This window comes from Perca fluviatilis, chromosome 6 (assembly GCF_010015445.1).
Source record: "Perca fluviatilis chromosome 6, GENO_Pfluv_1.0, whole genome shotgun sequence".
Lineage (NCBI taxonomy): Eukaryota > Metazoa > Chordata > Actinopteri > Perciformes > Percidae > Perca > Perca fluviatilis.
Window position 1 is genome coordinate 33,174,232 of NC_053117.1, and position 20,984 is coordinate 33,195,215.

At 40.0% G+C, this 20,984-nt stretch overlaps 1 protein-coding gene across 1 annotated transcript in view; it reads left to right on the forward strand.

Moving 5' to 3' along the window:
- rasgef1ba (RasGEF domain family, member 1Ba) overlaps nucleotides 1-20,984 on the forward strand; it is a 137,188-nt gene that overhangs the window by 17,318 nt on the left and 98,886 nt on the right. Inside the window, exons 2-3 of the mRNA XM_039802789.1 lie at nucleotides 3,830-3,877; nucleotides 13,001-13,054. Coding sequence (XP_039658723.1) covers nucleotides 3,830-3,877; nucleotides 13,001-13,054 — 102 coding nt within the window. The remainder of the gene's footprint in view (nucleotides 1-3,829; nucleotides 3,878-13,000; nucleotides 13,055-20,984) is intronic.

Consider the following 20,984-nt stretch of genomic DNA (forward strand, 5'->3'; position numbering starts at 1 on the left):
TTACACTGCATCCACTCGAATCACCCACTGCTAATTACCAAACATAGTAAGTTTTCACAATAAGGGATAAATAATCTGTTTAAAAAGGGAAGCATAAAAATAACATTAATTTATTGAGGGTTGACGGAGAGAGAATACCAAAGAAAAAGAGAGACGGTAGGTTTTCACCTCAGTCAGTTGATTTAGTTTCTCTGTGACCAATATCGAGAAACTCTGTGACCAATATCGAGAAACTCTGTGACCAATATCGAGAAACTCTGTGACCAATATCGAGAAACTAAGGACATATTTACGCTCCCCAAGAAAAAGAAACCAATTGATTTCAGTGATGCTGTGACCTTCCCGCCACTTTTTACTTTTGTACTTTTGTCTCCTGACCTGACTGTCATTGAGACGGAAACATTGGGAGTGCACCCTCCCAACAGGATGAAAAAATGCATGGGTTTTGGTGATCTTTGCTATAGGGCCACCATCAGGCTGGACTCTCATCCATACGTGTATAATTGTTACATCTAACTTTCTAGCTAATTTATTTTCTTCCTGGTGAATAGTGGCTGCGGTCAAAGTGAAGGAGAATTCATAAGGACTTCATAAGGAAAAGACAACCGCTGTGCTAAGAGAATCCGACTGCACTTATAGGCTATGTAATTATGCCACTGCGGATGATAATAACGTGGGCCTGCCGTGGTGAAACTACAATGTTGTGAAGATGAACTACTAAAAGCGAATCTTAGATACTTCATCCCAGGCATTATTACTGTGTTGTTCCATGCAGGCTCTATAAACATGGACAACTCAGGTGAAAAATATGACTTTATTACCAAGGTTGGAATTAAAAAAAAAAGGAATATAAGCTACCAGTCACTAAAGTGAAATTAAATAATACTCACCCTCCTGTCCACTCATTTATCAAAGAAGGTGAAGTCCGCACAACAGCTTCATGCACAACGTTTCGGCCCACAATTTGGCCATTCCTAAGGTGTATTTGATTGGCCAACACTCATATATATCCACATGATTCCCTATTATTATGATTGTATAAAAAAAATTTCAATTTATGCAACGTAGGCATTACGTTTGTTTTCCTAAACGGCTGAATGGTGCGTCGCTTTAAGTGTTGCTGCATAAATTGTGGGACGGCATTATCTCCTTTCCTTTGGTAAAGGATGGTTCAGTAGCCTGACAAGCCCAGACCCATCAAGATTTTGGGTCTCACCATTGGCAGGGCTCAATCTGAGGGGCGGGATAAACGGTTGTCTTTCAAATTCCCTCTGCACTCATAGCCAACCAGAGCAACGCTAGTTGATAGATTAAACTTTTGCCGTATCCGGTCGGCAAAACTCCGAACACATCTTCCTTTTTTAAGAATGACTTCAGTGCTTTACTCCAAGTCTTCCAGAGTCGCGGGCAAAGCTGATTCCAAAGACCGCTGTTCGCCAGAAGCAGCAGCCATCTTCTTTGTTTTCAAGTAGCAGGGAATTCATGCGGAACTGTCGCAACTCTGCCGTCCTTATGTTAAGCCCGCCAACTGACTCTATACCCAATGTGATTGGCCTGACCAGAATTGGGTTTTTCCAGCTCGCAAGCCAACGGAGTTGCTTGACTGACCCTAGGGTGCGTCTAGATTTCTAGGCTAATGGTTCAGTGTACTCTGTATAGTAAAGGAGATAAGAAAGGACGCATTGAAGCACCTTTCCTTTGCCTTTAGATAATTCAGCCAGCTCCTGGTTGGCTTACACTTTGATACTTTCACTCAGTTAGGAACCTTTCTAAGCAAGAAAGACTTTTCGACCACAGCCAGTAACTTGCATCTTCAGTTTTTCTTTGTGTGTCTGTGCACACGAGTGATCCCGACTCTGCTAGCTGTTTGCGTTCTCATTTGACGCGAATGCTACAAAACCAACAGCCGCGGCCCAATGACAAAAGATGGGAGATTAGATGTCTGGAACTAAAACGGCAGAACCAAAATGTCCCGCTGTGCTTGTGATCAGATGGAAAAGACACAATGCGATTCTCTCTCTATCTCATTCCCCAGTTCTCATTTCCCTCGCCCTGCTGTCTGCTCGACCTCGTCCCTCTCCTCCCATAAAAGATACGTTCAGTCATAGCCACCGTGCCTCTCTCCTCTCTGCACTGTAATATTCCTCTAAAGGTCACAGCAATTGTCTGCCTGAGTAAAACAAAAAGAAAACCATTTTATTCTTTAAACCTCCAGGAACATGTTTCAGCTTTTCCTGAAAGAAACCATCCCATCATGAGAAAACCCACTGAGTTACACAAAGCCCGGAGAAAGGATGTCAGGCTCTTTGTATCAAAGGTAGATAAATTCCCCATTTCCATCAACCAACTCTGGGATAAATAAATCAGCTCCATGCAGCCATCAACCCCATCAACTGAAAGCTGCTGCATTAGTGTACAGCACAAATGTGGGCAGCATATGACCACCTGCTCAACTGTCACCTTTACCCCCCCCTCCCTCACCCCAATCTCACACCTACTCTCCCTCATACCCCCAAAAATTAACATATGGTGCAGCTCGTAAAATAAAAGCCTGCTTCCTCCCGAGGGTTTTTTACGGCGGCTTCCTGGTTTCTTTCTTTCTGGATCAAATAATATCTTTCTTGGTTTTTTTTTGTGTGCGACTGTGTGTGTTTGTTGTGTGTGTGAGAAACAACCCATCAAATAATCAAAGGTTTGAGTGTAAGAGTGTGTGTCTGTGTGTAATTCTGTGTGTTTTTAAATAAAATATAATCCATACATCAAACAATATCTTTGCCACTTGAAGACGTGCATGGGTGTGGATGTGGGTGGTTGTTGAAATCTTAGAATCTCTAGATCAAATAATGTCTTTCTAGTGCTCAAAGTGTGTGTGTGTGTTCTTGTCTGGGTGTATTTGTGCGCGTTTGTCCCCACATGGGAATTCATTACCATTGTGGCGAGTTCTTTTCTTTGTAAATAACTCCTTTGGGAGCTTCACATCGAGCCTTTTAAAGACTCATTAGGATTCGTTGTATAGTCGTCCCCTCTGTGAACATGTTCGTCTCTAAACACCACTAATGGCTCCATTCGTCTTAATGCTCGCAGTTTAAATGCAGCCACTTACATTTTTCAGCATGTATGTGATGTTAATGCAACAAAACAACAGAGTGAGGGCAGCCAGGAGAGAATCAAGCCCAATTATCTATTGCTATAATGGGGAATCATTCTACTTCTCTCTTCTCTTCCCTTGTCAGATGTTTTATTTTCATAATTTCTATCATTAAATCAAAATCATTCATTTCATTAGATCGCTTGTCACGATAATGAGTCTGGTCACATGATTATTAGAACCAACTACCAACATGAATGAAAGCTGAAGCCAGTGTCACCAGAGTCTAGTAGTAGTAGTAGTAGTAGTAGTAGTAGTAGTAGTAGTAGTAGTAGTAGTAGTAACTAGAAGGGCACTTGGAGAGCGCAGACCTCTGCCAAGGCCTTGCTACATCTCGCAATATTAACGAAAGTGAAAAATCACTTGTGTATCCGCACCGTTATTCATATCCGCTCCAAAATGTATTGAGTTCTTTTTTGGCCCATGCTTCACCCTTCCAACATTTCATGTCATGAAATTCAGGCCAGCAGAGTTTCCGTATTCCTGCTGACAGACAAACAAACTAACAAACGGACAAACCAACAAATCAAACCGAAAACATAACCTCCTTGGCGGAGGTTCTAAACGGTCTCTAAAAGCAGAAAAATACTGTTTCGGTAATATGAAACAATACATATTTCTGATGACACTCTATCCTGATATTTTCCATAATAGTTTTCTTTCTCCTCTGCCTCCCTGCAGTGCCGGAGCCAACCCCATCTCGGGCTGAGGCCTTCCTCCAAACAGCGGGTAGGTAAACACTGGAACCCTTAAATGACTTCTTGTTTTTGTTTTGTGTCTCTGTGTTCTCCACACTAAAGGAACAGGATGTTCTCTCACACACACACACACACACACACACACACACACACACACACACACACACACACACACACACACACACACACACACACACACACACACACACACACACACACACACACACACACTAAACACTGTGTGGCTCAAAACATCACATGATAGCTGTGATCACGTAGACTGCAAGTCTGTGATGCTGCAATGTTAGAGAGGGTTCAAATGCAGCATTACACATCATTTTCTTTTCATACATCTTTTATAAGTCACTTTTACTCAAGTTGATCAAGTTGAAGTTGTGTGGAGCCTGGCTGGGAGTGAATTGAGGTAATGAATTCCCACAACAACCTTAATCTTACCAAAGGTGTGAATCAAAAGAGTGTGTAAGCGTGCGTGTGTGCAGAAGACCTCATGAGGTTAACATGGACAGTGGGCAATATGCTTGAGCACCTTTGAAGATGGTATAACACACATTTACACGCCTGCGTGCCTTTCCACTCAGGTCTGAACGCTGCAGGCCACTGCTTTGATCTTCTCTCCATGTTTCACTGCCATCCTCCCCACTTGCTCTCTCTTATCTTACCCTTTCTTGTCCAATGTCATCCCTTTTTATCTATAGTATATCATACAGTATCACTAAATTCACCAAACCTTCATTGGCATGAAAAGACCATTCTATCACATAATCTTGAACCAGGTAAGTTAGGGATGTGAATTGTAGAACCTATAAATAATAATCCAGCCACTTGAGCTCATCAGTGGGCTAATTCCCCCTAATTCTTTCTATGTCTATCAGCTAATCACTGGCTGTCTGAGAATGCAGCAAAACACATCTTTCATCTTACGCTCTCTCCTTATTCTATTTAACATTCTAGTGAGTATTGAACAAACCTGAGTCACTTTTGTGTTTAACTGAGCGGCCCTGTGAGGTCGCTGGGCATTCAGGGGTTCGGAGGTGTATCGCTTGCAGTTACCTCATCCATGGATCAAAGCAGAGGAAAGACACCCTGCATTGATCATTTGAGAAGCATGAGGTCAGCACTGGGCTTTCTTGTTTTCTTTCTGGCCAGGTCTGCTGAAACCCCAGGAGTGCTACTGACACGGAGAGGCAGAGAGGACTTTTTAATAGGTGTGCCAAGTAAACAGTTGGGATAGATTTTACTGGCCTGAACCTGCTACTATGTACTGCCTCAATTGCGTCAACTGCTTAAGGATAAGTCTTTTTTATCGTCAACAAACACATGAAAAGACTAAAACCAAATGTGATTTGAGCTCCATTGTCGTGCAAAACCTTAAAAATGCATCAATGAGCCACACTGTTGCACTGGGTAACATGTTCCTTCATTACCATAAACACACACACAGTGTAGTTTATTTTGACTCAATCCTAAGCCTACTAAAGCGCCAAATGTGTATTAATCCACCATTGAAAATAGTCTCAAAAAATGCATATATTCCTGTTTGGATGCTGTTTGATTAGGACTACAGTGCCTAGCTGTTTTGGGGAAATTATGTAGACATTTTTAAGAAATGAAAGTATAAATTTGTGACTTTTTTTTAAAGGGTTACAACTTACTTTACCAATGTACAAAAAACATAAATGACAATGCTGGCGATTATGTTCCAAACACAGTTGTGTATATAACTAATGGCTACTGTATTCTAAAACTTAACTTTGAAACTAAAACACCTGTGTTCTTAAGGTAGCATGATACCTTATTATTTATTTTAAGAGAATTGGATCAGTTTAAATGTTAGTGTATTCATTAAAACTAAATTAAATCATCTAAAAGAGAAAAAACTAAACATTAATACATTTCTAGATCTTGCAAGAAATTGGTCAGACTGGACTGCCATAACAGTCGTCTTAGACCAAATGCAAGCACAGATCAAAGAAGATAGATTTCTCCTGTCGTAGGGCTGAAATGTCTGCATTTGCATGCATAGGGTGTGTTATACTGCAGGCCTTTTAGGTTTAGTTCATAAGCCATACAACCGATAATTGAACTGAAAAGAATAAGAACTTCAAAAGAGGCAAATATGAGCTCTAGAGAAGAAGCAAAGAAAGCTGAAGCACTTCATTAAAAGGCCTCATGTCTCCGGTAAAGGAAGAGGGAAATAATAAATGTAAATGTCAATCATTGGTGGAATGCAAAACAGAAACACAATTACATCAACAATTAAACAACTGGATGAATAAAAAGACATTTAAAGTTTAAAAATTCCCTAGTTATAACTAAAAGAAATGGCGATCATCATATATACTGTAAAAGGCCTTTAGAATTGTAAAGTCAATGTAAAAAAAAAAAAAGGAAGAAGACATAATCACCACCGCCTAAGCTGTCAGCTGGACACAAAGGTTTGTTTTGGAAGATGAATAATGTGCAGGTTTGAAATTTGAGCTATCATATGTTTAGAACTTAACCTTTCCACGATAGATGGAGTTGGTACAGACTCAGGGCAGCGGATACGGAACTGCTGCTACTGTTCCGCTCTGAAGACTGATGGCTTCACATCTGTTTGGGAATTCTCCAGGCGATCACAAACCACCGCAGGAGGACAAGCAGAGACTGAAAATATTTCATGGGACACGACATTTCCCAAACAACATTTTTCACACCAATGTCCTGGGTGGATATTCAGGTAGTCAGATATAATATACATTCAGGCTGCAGTGTTTTTGTCACAAATGTACATGTGTAATATGTATCATGTTTAAGACACTTTAAGTAGTTGGCTGTATTTGTCTCCACAGGAACTTTTTCTACCGTCGGTGTATATTTTAGGACTGGAGCAGTACCAGCCATTCTTGAAATATTAATGGCGCTCATTATTTTCCATTAAAAAACGAAAGAATCTCAGTGTGGCACAAACATTGTAGTTCCTATATTGTTTTCCTAATTATTTGGTTGGACTCTGATTTGCAGCATAATTGTCTACCCATCTTCAAAGTCTTACTCACTCAGGGGTTTTCACTTATCATGCCTGATTAGACACCTTCTCAGGATGATGTGGGTGCGTGCTAATGGGGCTTGATTGACATCTCTGTCACTTTCCTGTTAGCTTTGTCAGGATGACGAAAGACGTAGTCATAGTAAAAATCCGTTCATCATTAATTCCAGTAATGAACAGAGTGAGACACAGGTGTCACACATTGATTGTGCCTGGTTTGCTTCATGCAGAAGTCTTTCTAATTTAACTTTAGACCTTTGCAAAATTTCAAGATTCATCATTGTCCAGGTTTTTGTTTTGTCCAAATTTGAGAGAGTGCATGGGATTGACTTGTCATTCAGAAAGCATCTAATTGTTTCTATTCTTGTTGATATGTTGATGCTATTTTGTCTGCAGTGCGTGCAGTGACATTGATGATAAACAGCAACAAAGTGATACAAATAGATAAAGATGTATATGTATACATCTTAATTTGAGGAGTGCTGTTGATTGTCTGCTAGCTGTGCAATTTGTGCAAATGCTCTCATATTATTTCCTTTCCCACCTGCATTTTGCTACAGCAACATTCATGATATGGCCAATATTGATACTGCAGCTGCTGAAAAAAGGTTAGTTTTACAAACAATTGGCAAAGGATTTTAAAGAACATTAACCTTTTTTTAATAAGGAACTTCGGAAACAAGACTTTATAGCTTCACAAACCAATACGTTTGTCTGGTCAATAACTCTACAGGGTGACCCCCTTTTCCCTCTTCATTAACAAATCTGCTTCATACAAGGCTTCCTGCAGAGTTCTGATTCCATTTTAATTTCCTCCCAGACCTGCAGTATGCATGCCATCTCAGATTATTTTCCAATTTAAACATTGTGTAGTCAGCTTTGTTTTTTATTATATAGAACAAGGTAAACACTTTCTGTTCTGATTACGTTTGCTCTGAAAGAGCTGATCATCAATCTGCTGTGTTATTTCAGACCGAGCCCATGGAGGGCATTTAGAATCGGTGAGAAGTTTGTGTTTTGCACTGATAAGCAACATACCTTTTTATTTATTTATTTATTTTTTTTTACTATTGTGTTTAGCTGCTTTCTGAACTGATGTTGGTTGACACCAAAGTGGCTTATCTTTATTCATCTTAGACTGTAACAAGAGCAGGAAAAAATGGAACTACTGCTGACATGAAATTAGCATTTCAATAATACGATTTTAAAATATATGTAGAAAATACCTTCATCTTTTCTTTTTTGATCAGTTATGGATTTTGGGTTGCATTTTGATTAAGTTGTCTATTAAGTCTTTTGATTTAAATATACATGCATACATATACATATGTTACTCATACTAAGCCTTTACAGAAATCAGAATAAGGGATTGAAGAACCGGGCTGCATGGCAAATGAAAGGTACAGTAGTCAATCTCTGACCAATGTCAAAATAATACAACTGGCTCTAAATGCACACTCAGCAGCAGCATGGCCATTTGGCTCATGACCTGCCTTATGGTGAATGATGGACTAAGACACATGCTGCACAAATTATATAAACGTTGACCCAAGTTTTGTAACAACATGACACCTTCTGAAGGCTCAACATATTGGACAGGTAGCGGGAGAGGTTTTGGACATCTCAGGAATTCATGTGGTGCAAAAATTGTCAGTCCTCACAGGGTCAGTTAAAGTTGAAGATAATTGTGACCTGAAATTGCTTTGGGATAAACTGAAGATATAAATTCATTCAGCGGCAGCATAAATTGAGCCTAAGAGATATGCAGTATTGGGGGATTTTAAGATTGAGACTTTTTTTCAGTGTGTACTCTTGACATAAACTGTGCTGACACAGATGGTTTTGAGATGGTTGTTATGTAAGTTAAAGACCCTTTGTAGTAAAAGCTCCTCCAGATACTAGTCTAAATCTGTACTGAACAGCTTGGCATCAAATTTCGAGATTGTGACTTAATTTCGGTCGATTTCGATTTTAAATCGACACCCTTAATAGCAACGCACAGAGCTGACCATAAGCCATAAACGGGCAAGAAGCCGTAAACTGCGGTAAAAACCCAGATTGATACGCATATTCCGAATGCGCTGTATACACGTACAAAGAATGCCTATAAAACCAGAATCTCCCACGTCTTAATCGGAAAATGCTATATTCGGAAAAAGACCAAATTCGGAATGTCCAACCGGAATATGCTGTTTACATGACTTAAATCGGAATAATAGTGGAATATTGGTGTGCATGTAAATGTACTTTTCATACACCAACTTAGACTGACATGGAGGAATTCAGTCAAAACTCAAAGGCCTCTGGTCATTTGCAGGTTAGAAGACCTCTAGGCATCTATGCAGATTTAAGTGAGAAATCAGAAAAACACAATTAATTCTCAACATAGTATTTGTGTAAATGCTACTTGGCTTTGCAGGATTAATCATTTAGGATGCAGAAGAGAGGTCAGTGGGGTGAAAGGCTATGGGTCTCGTCTTGGTTGTAAACATGGAAATCCAACTTTACCGGGTCATCTTGAGTTCAGACAAGTCCCTGTCATCAAGATAATAACCCTTCAGATGCCATAGATCAGAGGTCTCCCAGTGGTCATCCTATATCAGCATCTGTGTAGTTGTAAGATGTCACAGGTCAGGGGTTACAGGTAGTAGTACTGCTTTGAGGTCCAAGGCCCCAAAGCAATTATCTTATGACTGGAAAGGAAAGTGCTGAGTGGCACAGAGGAAGGTCTAAATGTTGTTTTTCTTCACTAGATGTGTGCTTTTTATTGCTTCGTTCCTCATATCATCCTTTCTTTTGCCATTCTTCATTTTACTTTCCTTCTCTCAATCTCTCTCTCTAACTCCTCAACCTTAGGCGGCTCTGGCAATAAACAGTTGTCTGCAGTAATATTGGTTTTGAAACGACCAGGGTTCTCATTTACTCTGCCCTTCCAAATGACTGACAGTATTGTGATGTTTAATGCGTTAAACTCACAGTCCCCATCAGTGTAGAGGACAACCCAGCGTTTATTTTATTTTTTTTGCCAGAGCCCCCCTGCAATGCACCACCGCTGCGCCACTGGACAATGAATGAGAAGGCAGCATTTTCACGCAGGGCTCAAGTCGGTCCTAAAGGGATAGTTTGGATCTTTTGAAGTGGGGTTGTATGAGGTATTTATCCATAGTCAGCGTATTAGTAGATGACGGTCAGCACGTCTCCCGTTTGGAAGGGCAACAGCAGCTAAATGTATTTTAGCCACTTTTTATCCCTCTCTCCAAAGCCACCAGACTCCTTTTGACAAAAACAGTAATTTTACCTCGAACACATGAGTTGTTGGTCTACGCTGCCTTGATCGATTAGTTAGTTTCGTGTCTAATGGCTTTGAAGAGAGTGATACAGCAAGTTAAAATATTCTAAATATAGCGTACATTTAAGCAGATATTCATTTTATTAGGTGGTCCTTTTTTATACTGCTAAAATACGTTTAACCAGTCCAAGCATATTCTTACAAAATACAAGAAAATATTTTGTAACAAGAACATTAACTTTGCTATAATTACTGCATACAGTTTTGATGACGTTTTGATGTTTTTGGTTCTCAAATATAATTACTTGATATTAGGCTGTTTATGAATGCCTTGTCCATAGCTGCAGTCTGAAAAAAATAACCTTGTGACTTTTCTTGCAGCAGCCCTCACTGCTTTCCCCTTATACTGTAATTCCTAAAAAGCAAAGTGAACTGATGACCTGTACAATATGTTCTTTTATTTCAATTGGTCCTTGCACTACCCCATAAAAGATTCATAGAACTCAGCCGGAGCCTGTATTAATAACTAATAAGAATAAGTGATATTAGGGAACAGCTTGTACGCTGGCTTAGCAGAGGGTCAAAAATGTCTGACATTGCACTGGTCACACAGAGACAAAATGTCCACTGCTGACGCAGAAGAAAAAAATGGTTCTGATGGGGGACTTGTAAATTATATTGGTCATTACGTGCGTTTTTCATGCCATGTATGGTCTGCTACAGCTCGGTATAATGGCTCGTGTAGGCTGCATGGTACAGTTAAAGACGACTGTATTCAGAATTCATGAAATATGAGTTGATCTCTTGATCCTCTGGCTAGAAAATGCAAATGGATCGCAACCTCCAGGATTTAATCGGTTAAATCCCTCTTTTTCGCTAATGTGGTTTAAGAGGATTTCCTCTATACGTTAGTATGGCATCAGGCAAGTCATTGCCTGAGCAGAGATCATTTCCCTTTTTATAATCTCAGCATCATATGTTTGACCCTATTGGTCATTAAAAATATCCTCAAGTTTTCTTTTTCTCCACAAGCATGATGACACACAAACCAACAAATCGAACACACACTTGCATACCTCTACCAAAAGGAGAATAAATGCAACATCTATCGTGGCAGCATCCAAGTGGCCTTTCCCATTGATTTCCTGTTTCTGTGTCACAGAGAAACAGGTTGGCTAATAGGGCTGAGTTATGCAACAGCATGCAGCTGTAGGCTTTTACCCATAAATCCCTGCCAGTGCTCAACTGGAGGAGATTAAAGTTGAGCGAATGCCCACCCTGACAGCAGCAGCACATGGAAGTGGGCGCTGCAGGGTCATTTTCAATTGTTTTTCACTGCTGGACAAGCGAGAGAAACTTTACTTGAGATTTGACTTTTTAATTCATACTCACTGAGATACAGAGTTATAAACGTTTGTGTTTTTAAGGTGTACAAAAAACGCATGTACCTTTTTTTTTATTTCTCTGGCTGCAGTTCCGGAACTGATTAATTTGTAAAACTCAAGAGTTTTGGGTGCTAATTACAAGAGAGCTGAATCAACAGTCTGTAAAATCACTTCTGTTTGCTCTCCATAATTCTATTTGTTTATAGTCTCATCGACTTGCCTCTGAATGCCGGGACAAACACTGTTAATTACATGCTTGGTTCGGAGAGCTCACCGTTTCTTTTAATCCAGTTATTTCTCTGCATGTAGAGACTGTATGCCTGTGTGGAGGAATCCACTGAGATCTGGCTGGTTTACGTCTCTTTGTTCAGTGTCGGGTCATCATCTCACTTGCGAAGGGAAGCAGTTATTTCTGCTCTGTCGGCTTTTTCGGTATTTCAGACTTTTAACTTTAATTAGCGTGCACGTGCTGCGCACATCCAGGTCCACATTAGATGCAGAGGATTACCATTACTCTCGGCAAATGCACCTGTCCCGCTGCAATAAATTTAGATTTTTTTATTAGCGTCATTATTTCCCCAATGCCGTCGGTTGCACAGCTCAGCAGGTTTCTGCTCGGTCGCATCTTCTTGCCAACAGATTTATTTGTTTTACCTTGTTGGATCAATTGTGTCCGCCAGACTTGGCTGATACGGGACTGTTGTTCAGCAGAGACCCAATAATATATTGCCTTGTACTGTCAAAAAGGTCTAGTCACAACAAAGACAGGCCATACAGTGTTCCCATTGTCACTCATAAACTTGTATGTTGGAGACCATGAGTCTGAATTTTCCCCCCAAACCCCACTCACCTAAAAGTTTTTTTTAATTGAACTGTTAAATCATAACTTACTAGAAGTAATTCAGTCTAATCTTTTTGCATTATGGTCCTTTTGAACGCTGTAGGCCTATGCCAGCCCTAAAACTGGTAATGAAATGCTAAATACTTTTATTGTCTATAGTCTAAGTGCACTATAGTAGGTCTTTCAAGAGAAAACCACTACCACTGCGCTTTTAGCAAGGCATTCATCACCCAGTTGCTTAGCAGGGCTGGTTTGTGGCTGGCAACATTTAGGTGTTAGGGGGAGTTAGGTGACCTTTCAGCTCAGAAAACTCAGAAATTCCCTTTATAAACCTAGTGTGTTATGTGACAGACTCTAAGTCCAAGTTTAATAGCCATTAATTTGCTGTTTGGAGAAAAAACAAGCATGCTCAGTCTACTTTCCTTGGAGAATCAATAGCTGTGATTTTCCTGCCTCATGGCCTAAAATGAGCACAATATACTCGATGTGTGAGATTAAAGTGTGCCGATCAATACCGATGATTCATGATTTCTTACCATGTTTTGGTGCATGCACGAAAAGTAACATAACCTTCTCTTTCCTCTCTTCAGCCAACAATCTTTGGGACATTAACCAATGAGAGAGCACTGTTTGACAACAGACTGGTGAGTCGCCACCTTTTTTTTTAACTGAACGATGACGCTTACGAAAAGACCATTTGTTTTTTCAGGGTGTATGGGTGAAGTTGGGTTTTAATTGAAAAAACAAAGTAATGGGAATTTTAAATAACATAATATTCCTGAGGATAAAAATTCTGTGTGTGTGTGTGTGTGTGTGTGTGTGTGTTAGAGCTGAGTTTACTCTCTAAATATGGTGGCGTATTTGTTAATATTGATAAAAAAATTTTAAATACATTCAAGCATTTCCCTGCATGACAGATGGCAAAAAGCTTGTCTATTGGTCGATGATTCCATGTTTTGGTGGAACACAAAGGTGGTCTCAGACTGTGTAGTTGTGTAATGCAAATGGCGATGGCAGTCGCCACAGAAAGCCAATTAACCAGCGACAAAGGAAATGATCAAGCTGCCCGGTTGTTGTCCTGGCTACATCTATCGGAGGAGGGGAGTCTGTGGTGAGTCTGTGCCAACTAGCACATGACTTATTTAATTACTTAGCCCTGCGGCACCGAATGAATCCAGCAGATTTATGGATTCTTCCATTTCCCATATATCAGAAAACAATAAAAGCGTCCCTTTATGCTCGGTCTCCAAAGCACTGCTGGGCCCCGTGACCATTAAGCAGGATGCTCTGTCTATAGGCCTCTGTCTTTTCTCAGTTTGGTCTAAGTCATGGACTGCAGCAGGTGGGTTGGTGGTCCAGTGTTGATTCACAGGTACAATATGTATTGGAGAACCTGATCGTGAAAGACTTATTTAAACCGTTTGAGAGTTTGAAGAGCAAAACCTGGACCAAAGCCAGACTGGCTTATTGATGTTTGGTGGCATTTGTTGGAATGTGTCCGGTTTTTACAGCTGCTCAGAGGAACAAAGTCTGGCACTTGATTATTAAGGTTTGGATTGTTAATGTGAGGAAAGATGTGAACCCAAAACCCTCTGTTGATACATGTTCAGCAGATGAAGACTCCACTGATCCTAACTGTTATAGCTTTGTTTCTACTAGGGGTGCATGATATATCGACTCAATATCGCAATATTATATCGAAAGTGTCGCAATAAGTATGCAATGTTTTGTTTATTTTCTGGAGCGCTACTTCCCGTTGGCTGTGTGGTTTAGTTGTGTTCGATTTAAAGTCCTCTGGAAACGCTATAATGATCATGTTTCATTGGCCAGTTACCGTGCCACAGCGCACGGCTCCACTACTTGACAAACCCTATGGAGCGTACCACGTGTGTGCATATTTCAACAGAGTGACCGTGTAAGTGAAGAAATAGAATAGAATAGAAGTAGAGAGTTGTGTCCTGTTCTCTTTATTTATTTATTTATTTTATACTGTACAACCAGTAACCATGTCCTGTTCTGTAGACATGGTCGTTATGTATTTATTCATGTTGTCAGTTGATATAAACCTTGTGTTGTAAGTAATTTTACACATTTAAAAATATCGAAATTGATATTGCAATATTCATAATCGATATCGCAATATCACATTTTGTAAATTTTAAATTTACAGACCACTGGTACAAAATTAATTTTAAAACATCAACCCAAATATTGGCTTTAATGCTACTACAATAATCATTTCTGAATCAAAACCAATTCCAATTTTTCCTAAAATAAATAATAAACATTGTAGCTGTGTGAGCAGAGTTTTGTCTTAAAAGGAATTTTTAAATGATTTTACAAGAGTTATAAGGTAATTTATTTTACAAAGCTATTTATTCCATGCCTAATCATTCAAAGCCTTCTTGTGAAGTAGTTAAGGCAAATGCAGGGACTGAAATATGGCTTAAAAAGAGGCTAAAAAATCCCTGACACTTATCACCCCACTCTGCATATGTGTACCCATTGGGCGGTCATGAATCAGACTTTGGGTTTATGGGCTAAAGCTATTGAGAACCACCACATTAGATAATGCCAGGCTTTCTTTGTAGCTGGTTTAAGTCATGCAGATAATCCACTCGGGGTTCATTTCCCTTTTCCTAAAGAACTGTGTGGTCAGGTGAAGTTTTCTCTTCCTCTCTGACGGAAATCTCCTCTGGATTTTGCATTGGCCTCAAAACTATGAAGGCCCAGGTGGAACGGGGGCAGGCGCTGGCCGAGGATTATGTTAACACATTATGCATACCGAACAATAGCACTCTCAGTGGGACAAGCAGCCAGAGAAGCCAGCCGCCATGATATACCCACAGACGGCTTAACTCTCATGCATCAGGGGGCTTTGTGGGATTAATCTAATAATAAAGCCAGAGTTGTGCCTAAATCCTTATTGATTTTTTCACCCTTATGGACATTGTACTCATCATTTTATAGTGGAAAAATCCAACGTGCTGCTGCATTTGACTCTGAAAATGAACCTCTATCACTGAAGTGAGAGTTTTAACTGGGATGAACACTATCATCACATGTTGTAAAGTAGAACTGGATGAAAAAGCCTAGACTTCCTGCATGTTGTGTATTGCAGACTCGAGATGCACATACACACAAAATAACAACCTCTGTTATGGAGCCTGACGAGAATAAGTCTTTGACGCAACTGTAATTAATTTGATGACTGCTGTAATTTACAGATAATTTACTGCGGTCATTTGTCGACAGTCGTGTAGTTCGTTGTTTTTAATTAAAGATGAATAAACGGATGAATAAAACAGCACCAAATGGCTTATAATGGATTGGGAGCCTTTGCCCATTAGTAGGGGTTTGTTTCCCATGACAACGAAAGCAAGATGCCGACTGAGGAAGCAATACGGTGAACTTGAATGAAGGTAGGGTTTTGGTAGCGGATTGAGTCCCTCCTATTAAACCTGATGGGAGCTGTGTTAACAGTCCTTTGCTATAAAGACTAAATACTTTGTCTGAGAGACTTCTCAAGAGTACTATAGTTCTCACATATTTAATGTAAATTGCCCATCACAAGTTCAAGTTGTGACATTTTTTAAATAGCTTGTTTTGTACTACTAATAGTCCAAAACCAAAGATATTTAGTTTGCAGAGACATTAAACAGGGACAAACGTCAAATCAGCACATTAAAGATTCTGGTAGCAGCATATTGGCTGTCTTTCTTAGAGTTAGATCAGAATATCTCTGCCACTCGGTCTATGCACAAAGTATGAAGTCTGAACTGGGAAGCGATTAGCATAGCTTAGCATAATAAATAGAAGTGAAGGGAAACTGCTAGCCTGGCTCTGTCCAAAGTTTAAAAGAGGCCTACCAAAGCCTCTAAAGCTCACTAATTTACTCAATGTATCTTTATTTGTACACAGACAGAAATGTGTGGTTTTAAACAAAGTTACATCCTGGAACTATTTATTGATGAAGAGCCGGACGCAGTAAGGAAAGACTCATTTTAAGCTTTCTATTTGTGCACAGATTCAACAAATGAGACACAATAAGTTGATTTGTAGGTTTTTATTTCATCTTTTGGACAGAGACGGGGGAGCTGTTTGCCCCTGCTTTTAGTCTTCATGCTAAGCTAAGCTAATGGCCTCCTAAATAAGTAAATTTCCCAAAACGGCGACCTAGTCCTTGAAACGATTAATTGATTATGCAAACTGTAATGTATCTATCTGTTGACTAATCAACTGATCAACTTGTTGATTCAGCACTAATAGGAATTACTGTTTATGCGATTTTTTTTTTTCTTTTCACTGAAATTAAGCCAATTAGCTGATCCTCATACATGTGGTTTGCATCAGCCAGTTAGGATTCCGCATTTTGCTCAAGGGCACTTTGACAAATCCCCATTGATGGACACAACAGTGTCTGTTGCAGGGAAGTGCACTTGGGATCTTTCTGTCTGTGAGTCCACCCTGCTGCCAAAATATGTAAACATGTTCTCATGCATACTTCATTTTCACATTTTTCACCCTTTGCTAATGTCACAAACCCAGAGCTTCCATTACATAACTCCTAAACCATGCTGAGAAAGGTATAATAAGAGTGTGGCACATGAACCATGTGTGTTTAACTCTAAAATCCAGGATGGTTGCATAAGCCTGGTATAAGGGCACTGGTTATGTAAACGTGTTTCTCAAAGAAATCAGAAGCCAAAGTGCGTTCCTTCAGAGGCCTGATCTTCTTCCAACATCAACAACCCACTGCTGGGAACGTGGATGTGGGCCAAAACCAGAGTGCTGCATTTTTCCTCCTTGTCCATTTGTTTGTGTGTAACATAGCTGGCAACAGGAATCGACCAAGAATGCTCACAGAGTGTATTAGGGCGCTTTCACACCTGTAGTTCGGTGGACTCGGGGGTGAAGTTGCAACATTGTTGCATTTTTCATTTAGTTCGGTTTTGCTTTAACACTGTACTTTGTCAAACGCACTAAACACTGTAAACACACGTCACGCGGTCGAGATGATCGCATGACCGCATTTATAACGTCTCGGGTTTTCCTGGTTGTGCTTTAGTGTTTCTAATATTTTAGAAGAAGGCAAACAATGAGCAGCAGTCTTTTTCTTTTTATCAACTTACTCTTCTGTTATTTCTCTGTTGAACTGTCAAACCTGATGAACAGCAGACAAGGACCGCTGTCTGTAAAATACTTTAGAGCGTGACATTTTTTGACACGCCACTGACATTTTAGTCCAATTGGGCATGTAATCCTGTTAGAGCTTACATGTGATAAGTGCCATTTGGAGGACAGATTATTCCAAAGCACCATACAGTACCATGAGTACTGACATTTTAACATGGGTGGTCACAATGGGAATTAAACTCCTGACCCAGGCTGCATTAGGGACAGGGCTCCACATGGCCCTGTTGAATTTATTATATTAATGGCAGATGTTCATAAACGCAGTGTGATGTCATCTGGTTTGCTCCACAATGTAGTGTGTGGATGTGTTATCATCCACTCATTTAATTAATTATTAAAAAGAATGGCGGTACCTTTTACCGTTGTTTCCTGCAGACACACCAGCTGAGCAGCTGACAGAAAAACAGTTAAAACCAAACCAGAACTTGGTTAGTAGTGGTTATGTACACACTGTGTAGTGTATTGATAAAGGAAACCCCAATGAATTTTTAAACAGCCTAATAGAATGCTGGGTACAGCTCGCTCTCAGTCACTCGCAGTAGTACATGCAAGAACAGATGAAGAAAGAGAGACCGGAGATGTTACATTGTAGCAAACTCAAACATTTCAATGTAACTTTCGGAACGAATGCTTTTATTCTTGCTGGGAACAGCCTGGTCCAAAAAAAAGCTAGCTGTTGTCGCGCATAGAGCATTGTTAGCAAACCGTGTCATGTCATGGAAGGTGTATGGCTCAGGACCCAAGGATGTGCAGTGTTGAGTGTGAAGTTGTTTGGATGAGCGGTTTTCGAAAGAAAGCTGCAAGCAGCAACACTTGAGGCCTAGCTATCGGCCCTTTCCCAACAATGCACGTTTTCAATGTACACTGCACTAGTTTTGGTTAAAGTTGGGAAACGACAGGTCAGGTTTAAAAGAAATCGACCTTGAGTGTTGTTGGAAACAGAAAACAAACCATGGTCTATGTGTTTACACCTAAATGTTAAATTCAAAAACCTTTTACCTCTTGGACTTCAAGTCCGATTTCAGGCTTTATGTAATCTTTGACTTTGTGCCATCAATTAAGGTAAGACCAACCACAGACCGGTTGCATAACTTCGTTCTGCTGCTGCCTCTGAGCCTTGTGTGTGTGTGTGTGTGTGTGTGTGTGTGTGTGTGTGTGTGTGTGTGTGTGTGTGTGTGTGTGTGTGTGTGTGTGTGTGTGTGTGTGTGTGTGTGTGTGCTGTGTGTGTGTGTGTGGTGTGTGTGTGTTTTACACATCTGTTGGCATCCGTCATTCCACTGTTTCACACATGCCATGCTGTTCAAATGTTTTATTAACCTTGCCATTTTTATATTGTATTACTTGCAAACCCAGGGGCCTGTTGGTCTTGTGATTATAAGTCATGGGGACTTTTGGCCTCAAGTTCGGCCTGTGCTTTTTTTTTAAATGTGTGTCTTCATGCTTTGCTCATCTAATACCTAGTGTTCCATGACATGCTCGATAATCCTCCACATGCCTGTGCTTTGAACTAAAGGAAGGAAGTGTCTGTACTAACTTACACACACACACACACACACACACACACACACACACACACACACACACACACACACACACAACACGCTAGGAATGATGACCTGCTGATGCCAAAATAGTGCTAGCTCATCCTTGAAATGTCAGTTTGTCTAGCTGAATGTGATGTAGTCTCATTCAAAAGAGACCTTCATTACCACTGATGATGATGATGATGACATGGTTATTGAGGAAATATCTGTGCCCATATGTGACATTGTAACAATTTCTGTAAACTGTACAATGAAGTATTATTTGGGCTTGACACCATCACATTACAGACTGTATGGTTTTATTTATTATTTATTTATATATATTATATATTTATATAGATAGATAGATCGATAGATAGATATATAGATTTAGGCTTAAAAGTGTTGGAATGCAGGTATCATTTGAAGTTTCAATACTACTTGGTACTGGGTTACTTCAGTCGATACCTTAAAGGTATATTGAGTACCGATGCTCAGCCCGAGTCTCACTACAGGTTTCCTGCAATAAACCAGGGACAAAATTAAACACCATAGAACTTCAAAAATGCAATTGAATATTCACCATATTTTGTGTGTTGTGCATGCTTGCGTGTTTCACATCTTTAATGGAAAAACCCAGGAAAATCTCAGGATCAATTTTAAATTGTACATTTTCCACAAACCTGCTGATGGTTCGAGTGACCTTCCTCTGTAAATATTTGTCTCGTGACTCGACGACTTTGATTGGTTGCTTTGATGAAAGGCTCAAGGTGGATGTTCTAGCCTTGACACCTCTACATCAGTTCCTTCCACTTAACTTCCCGGTCTGAAAACAAAGACCAAGTTGCCCTCTGACTCATGACCTTAGAGTCTTATCTTCAACCAAACATCTGCAGATGGCAAACTGTGATACCAATGAAGCTATCGCCAAATACACACATTTTAAGTGAAGAAAAGCTTACTGAACTGTCCAATTACACAACGTCACATCTTCTAAATATGCATCGTTGTTGGCTCTAAATTATACAATATGGGATATGGATTTCTAGAGGGCAACTTGTTTGCTCTCAACACAAAAAAACTGGAGTTAATACTATACCCTGTAGTTTTACTATAGCACTTACTTTATTTACTGTCCTCTCCTTTATTGGAGTGTCAACGCACAAGTAGTCTATATCCTTGACGTCCCACTTCCGGGATTGTTCCTGTGTCGCAGGAAATTCCGCCGGATGCATGTATTTTCTAACCCTGTATTTTCATCCGTTTATTTCTGCTTTCTTTGTGTTGGAATTTTAATCTCCTAACCCTATCCCCTAACCCTAATCTCCCGTGGATTTATGAGGACTATGGTTAACTGCACCTCAATCTCTGCAGGGTAAATTGAGACCGCAAGCTAGACTACCTGTCCAATCTGAGTTTTCTCTCGCACCACTCTGTGCGGAGTTTAGCGCCACGCATTACATTTTTGATTGGTTTAAAGAAATTCCAATAAACCAGAGCACGTTTTTCTTCCATCCCGGAATGCTGTGTGGACTAGCCAGACCCTCCTCCGCTCCGCAGCGTGTGGATGGTCTGGCAAAGCGAGACTAACGCTCAAGCAACCCTTTTAGAATTGAGAACAACTGTATTATGTAACCAACATGTTTCAGCTTGTGGCCTTCAGACATCACTTTATTTACAACATTTAAATTGGTTCAAAGAATATTTATTAAGGGGGACATTTAGCTTTTCTTTACATAGTATACAGTGCAGAGCAGACAGAAAATGAGGGGAGAAAGATGGGGAATGATATGCAACAAAGGTCCCCAACTCGGAATGACATCGTCAGCATCTTAAAGTGCCCATATTATGAAAA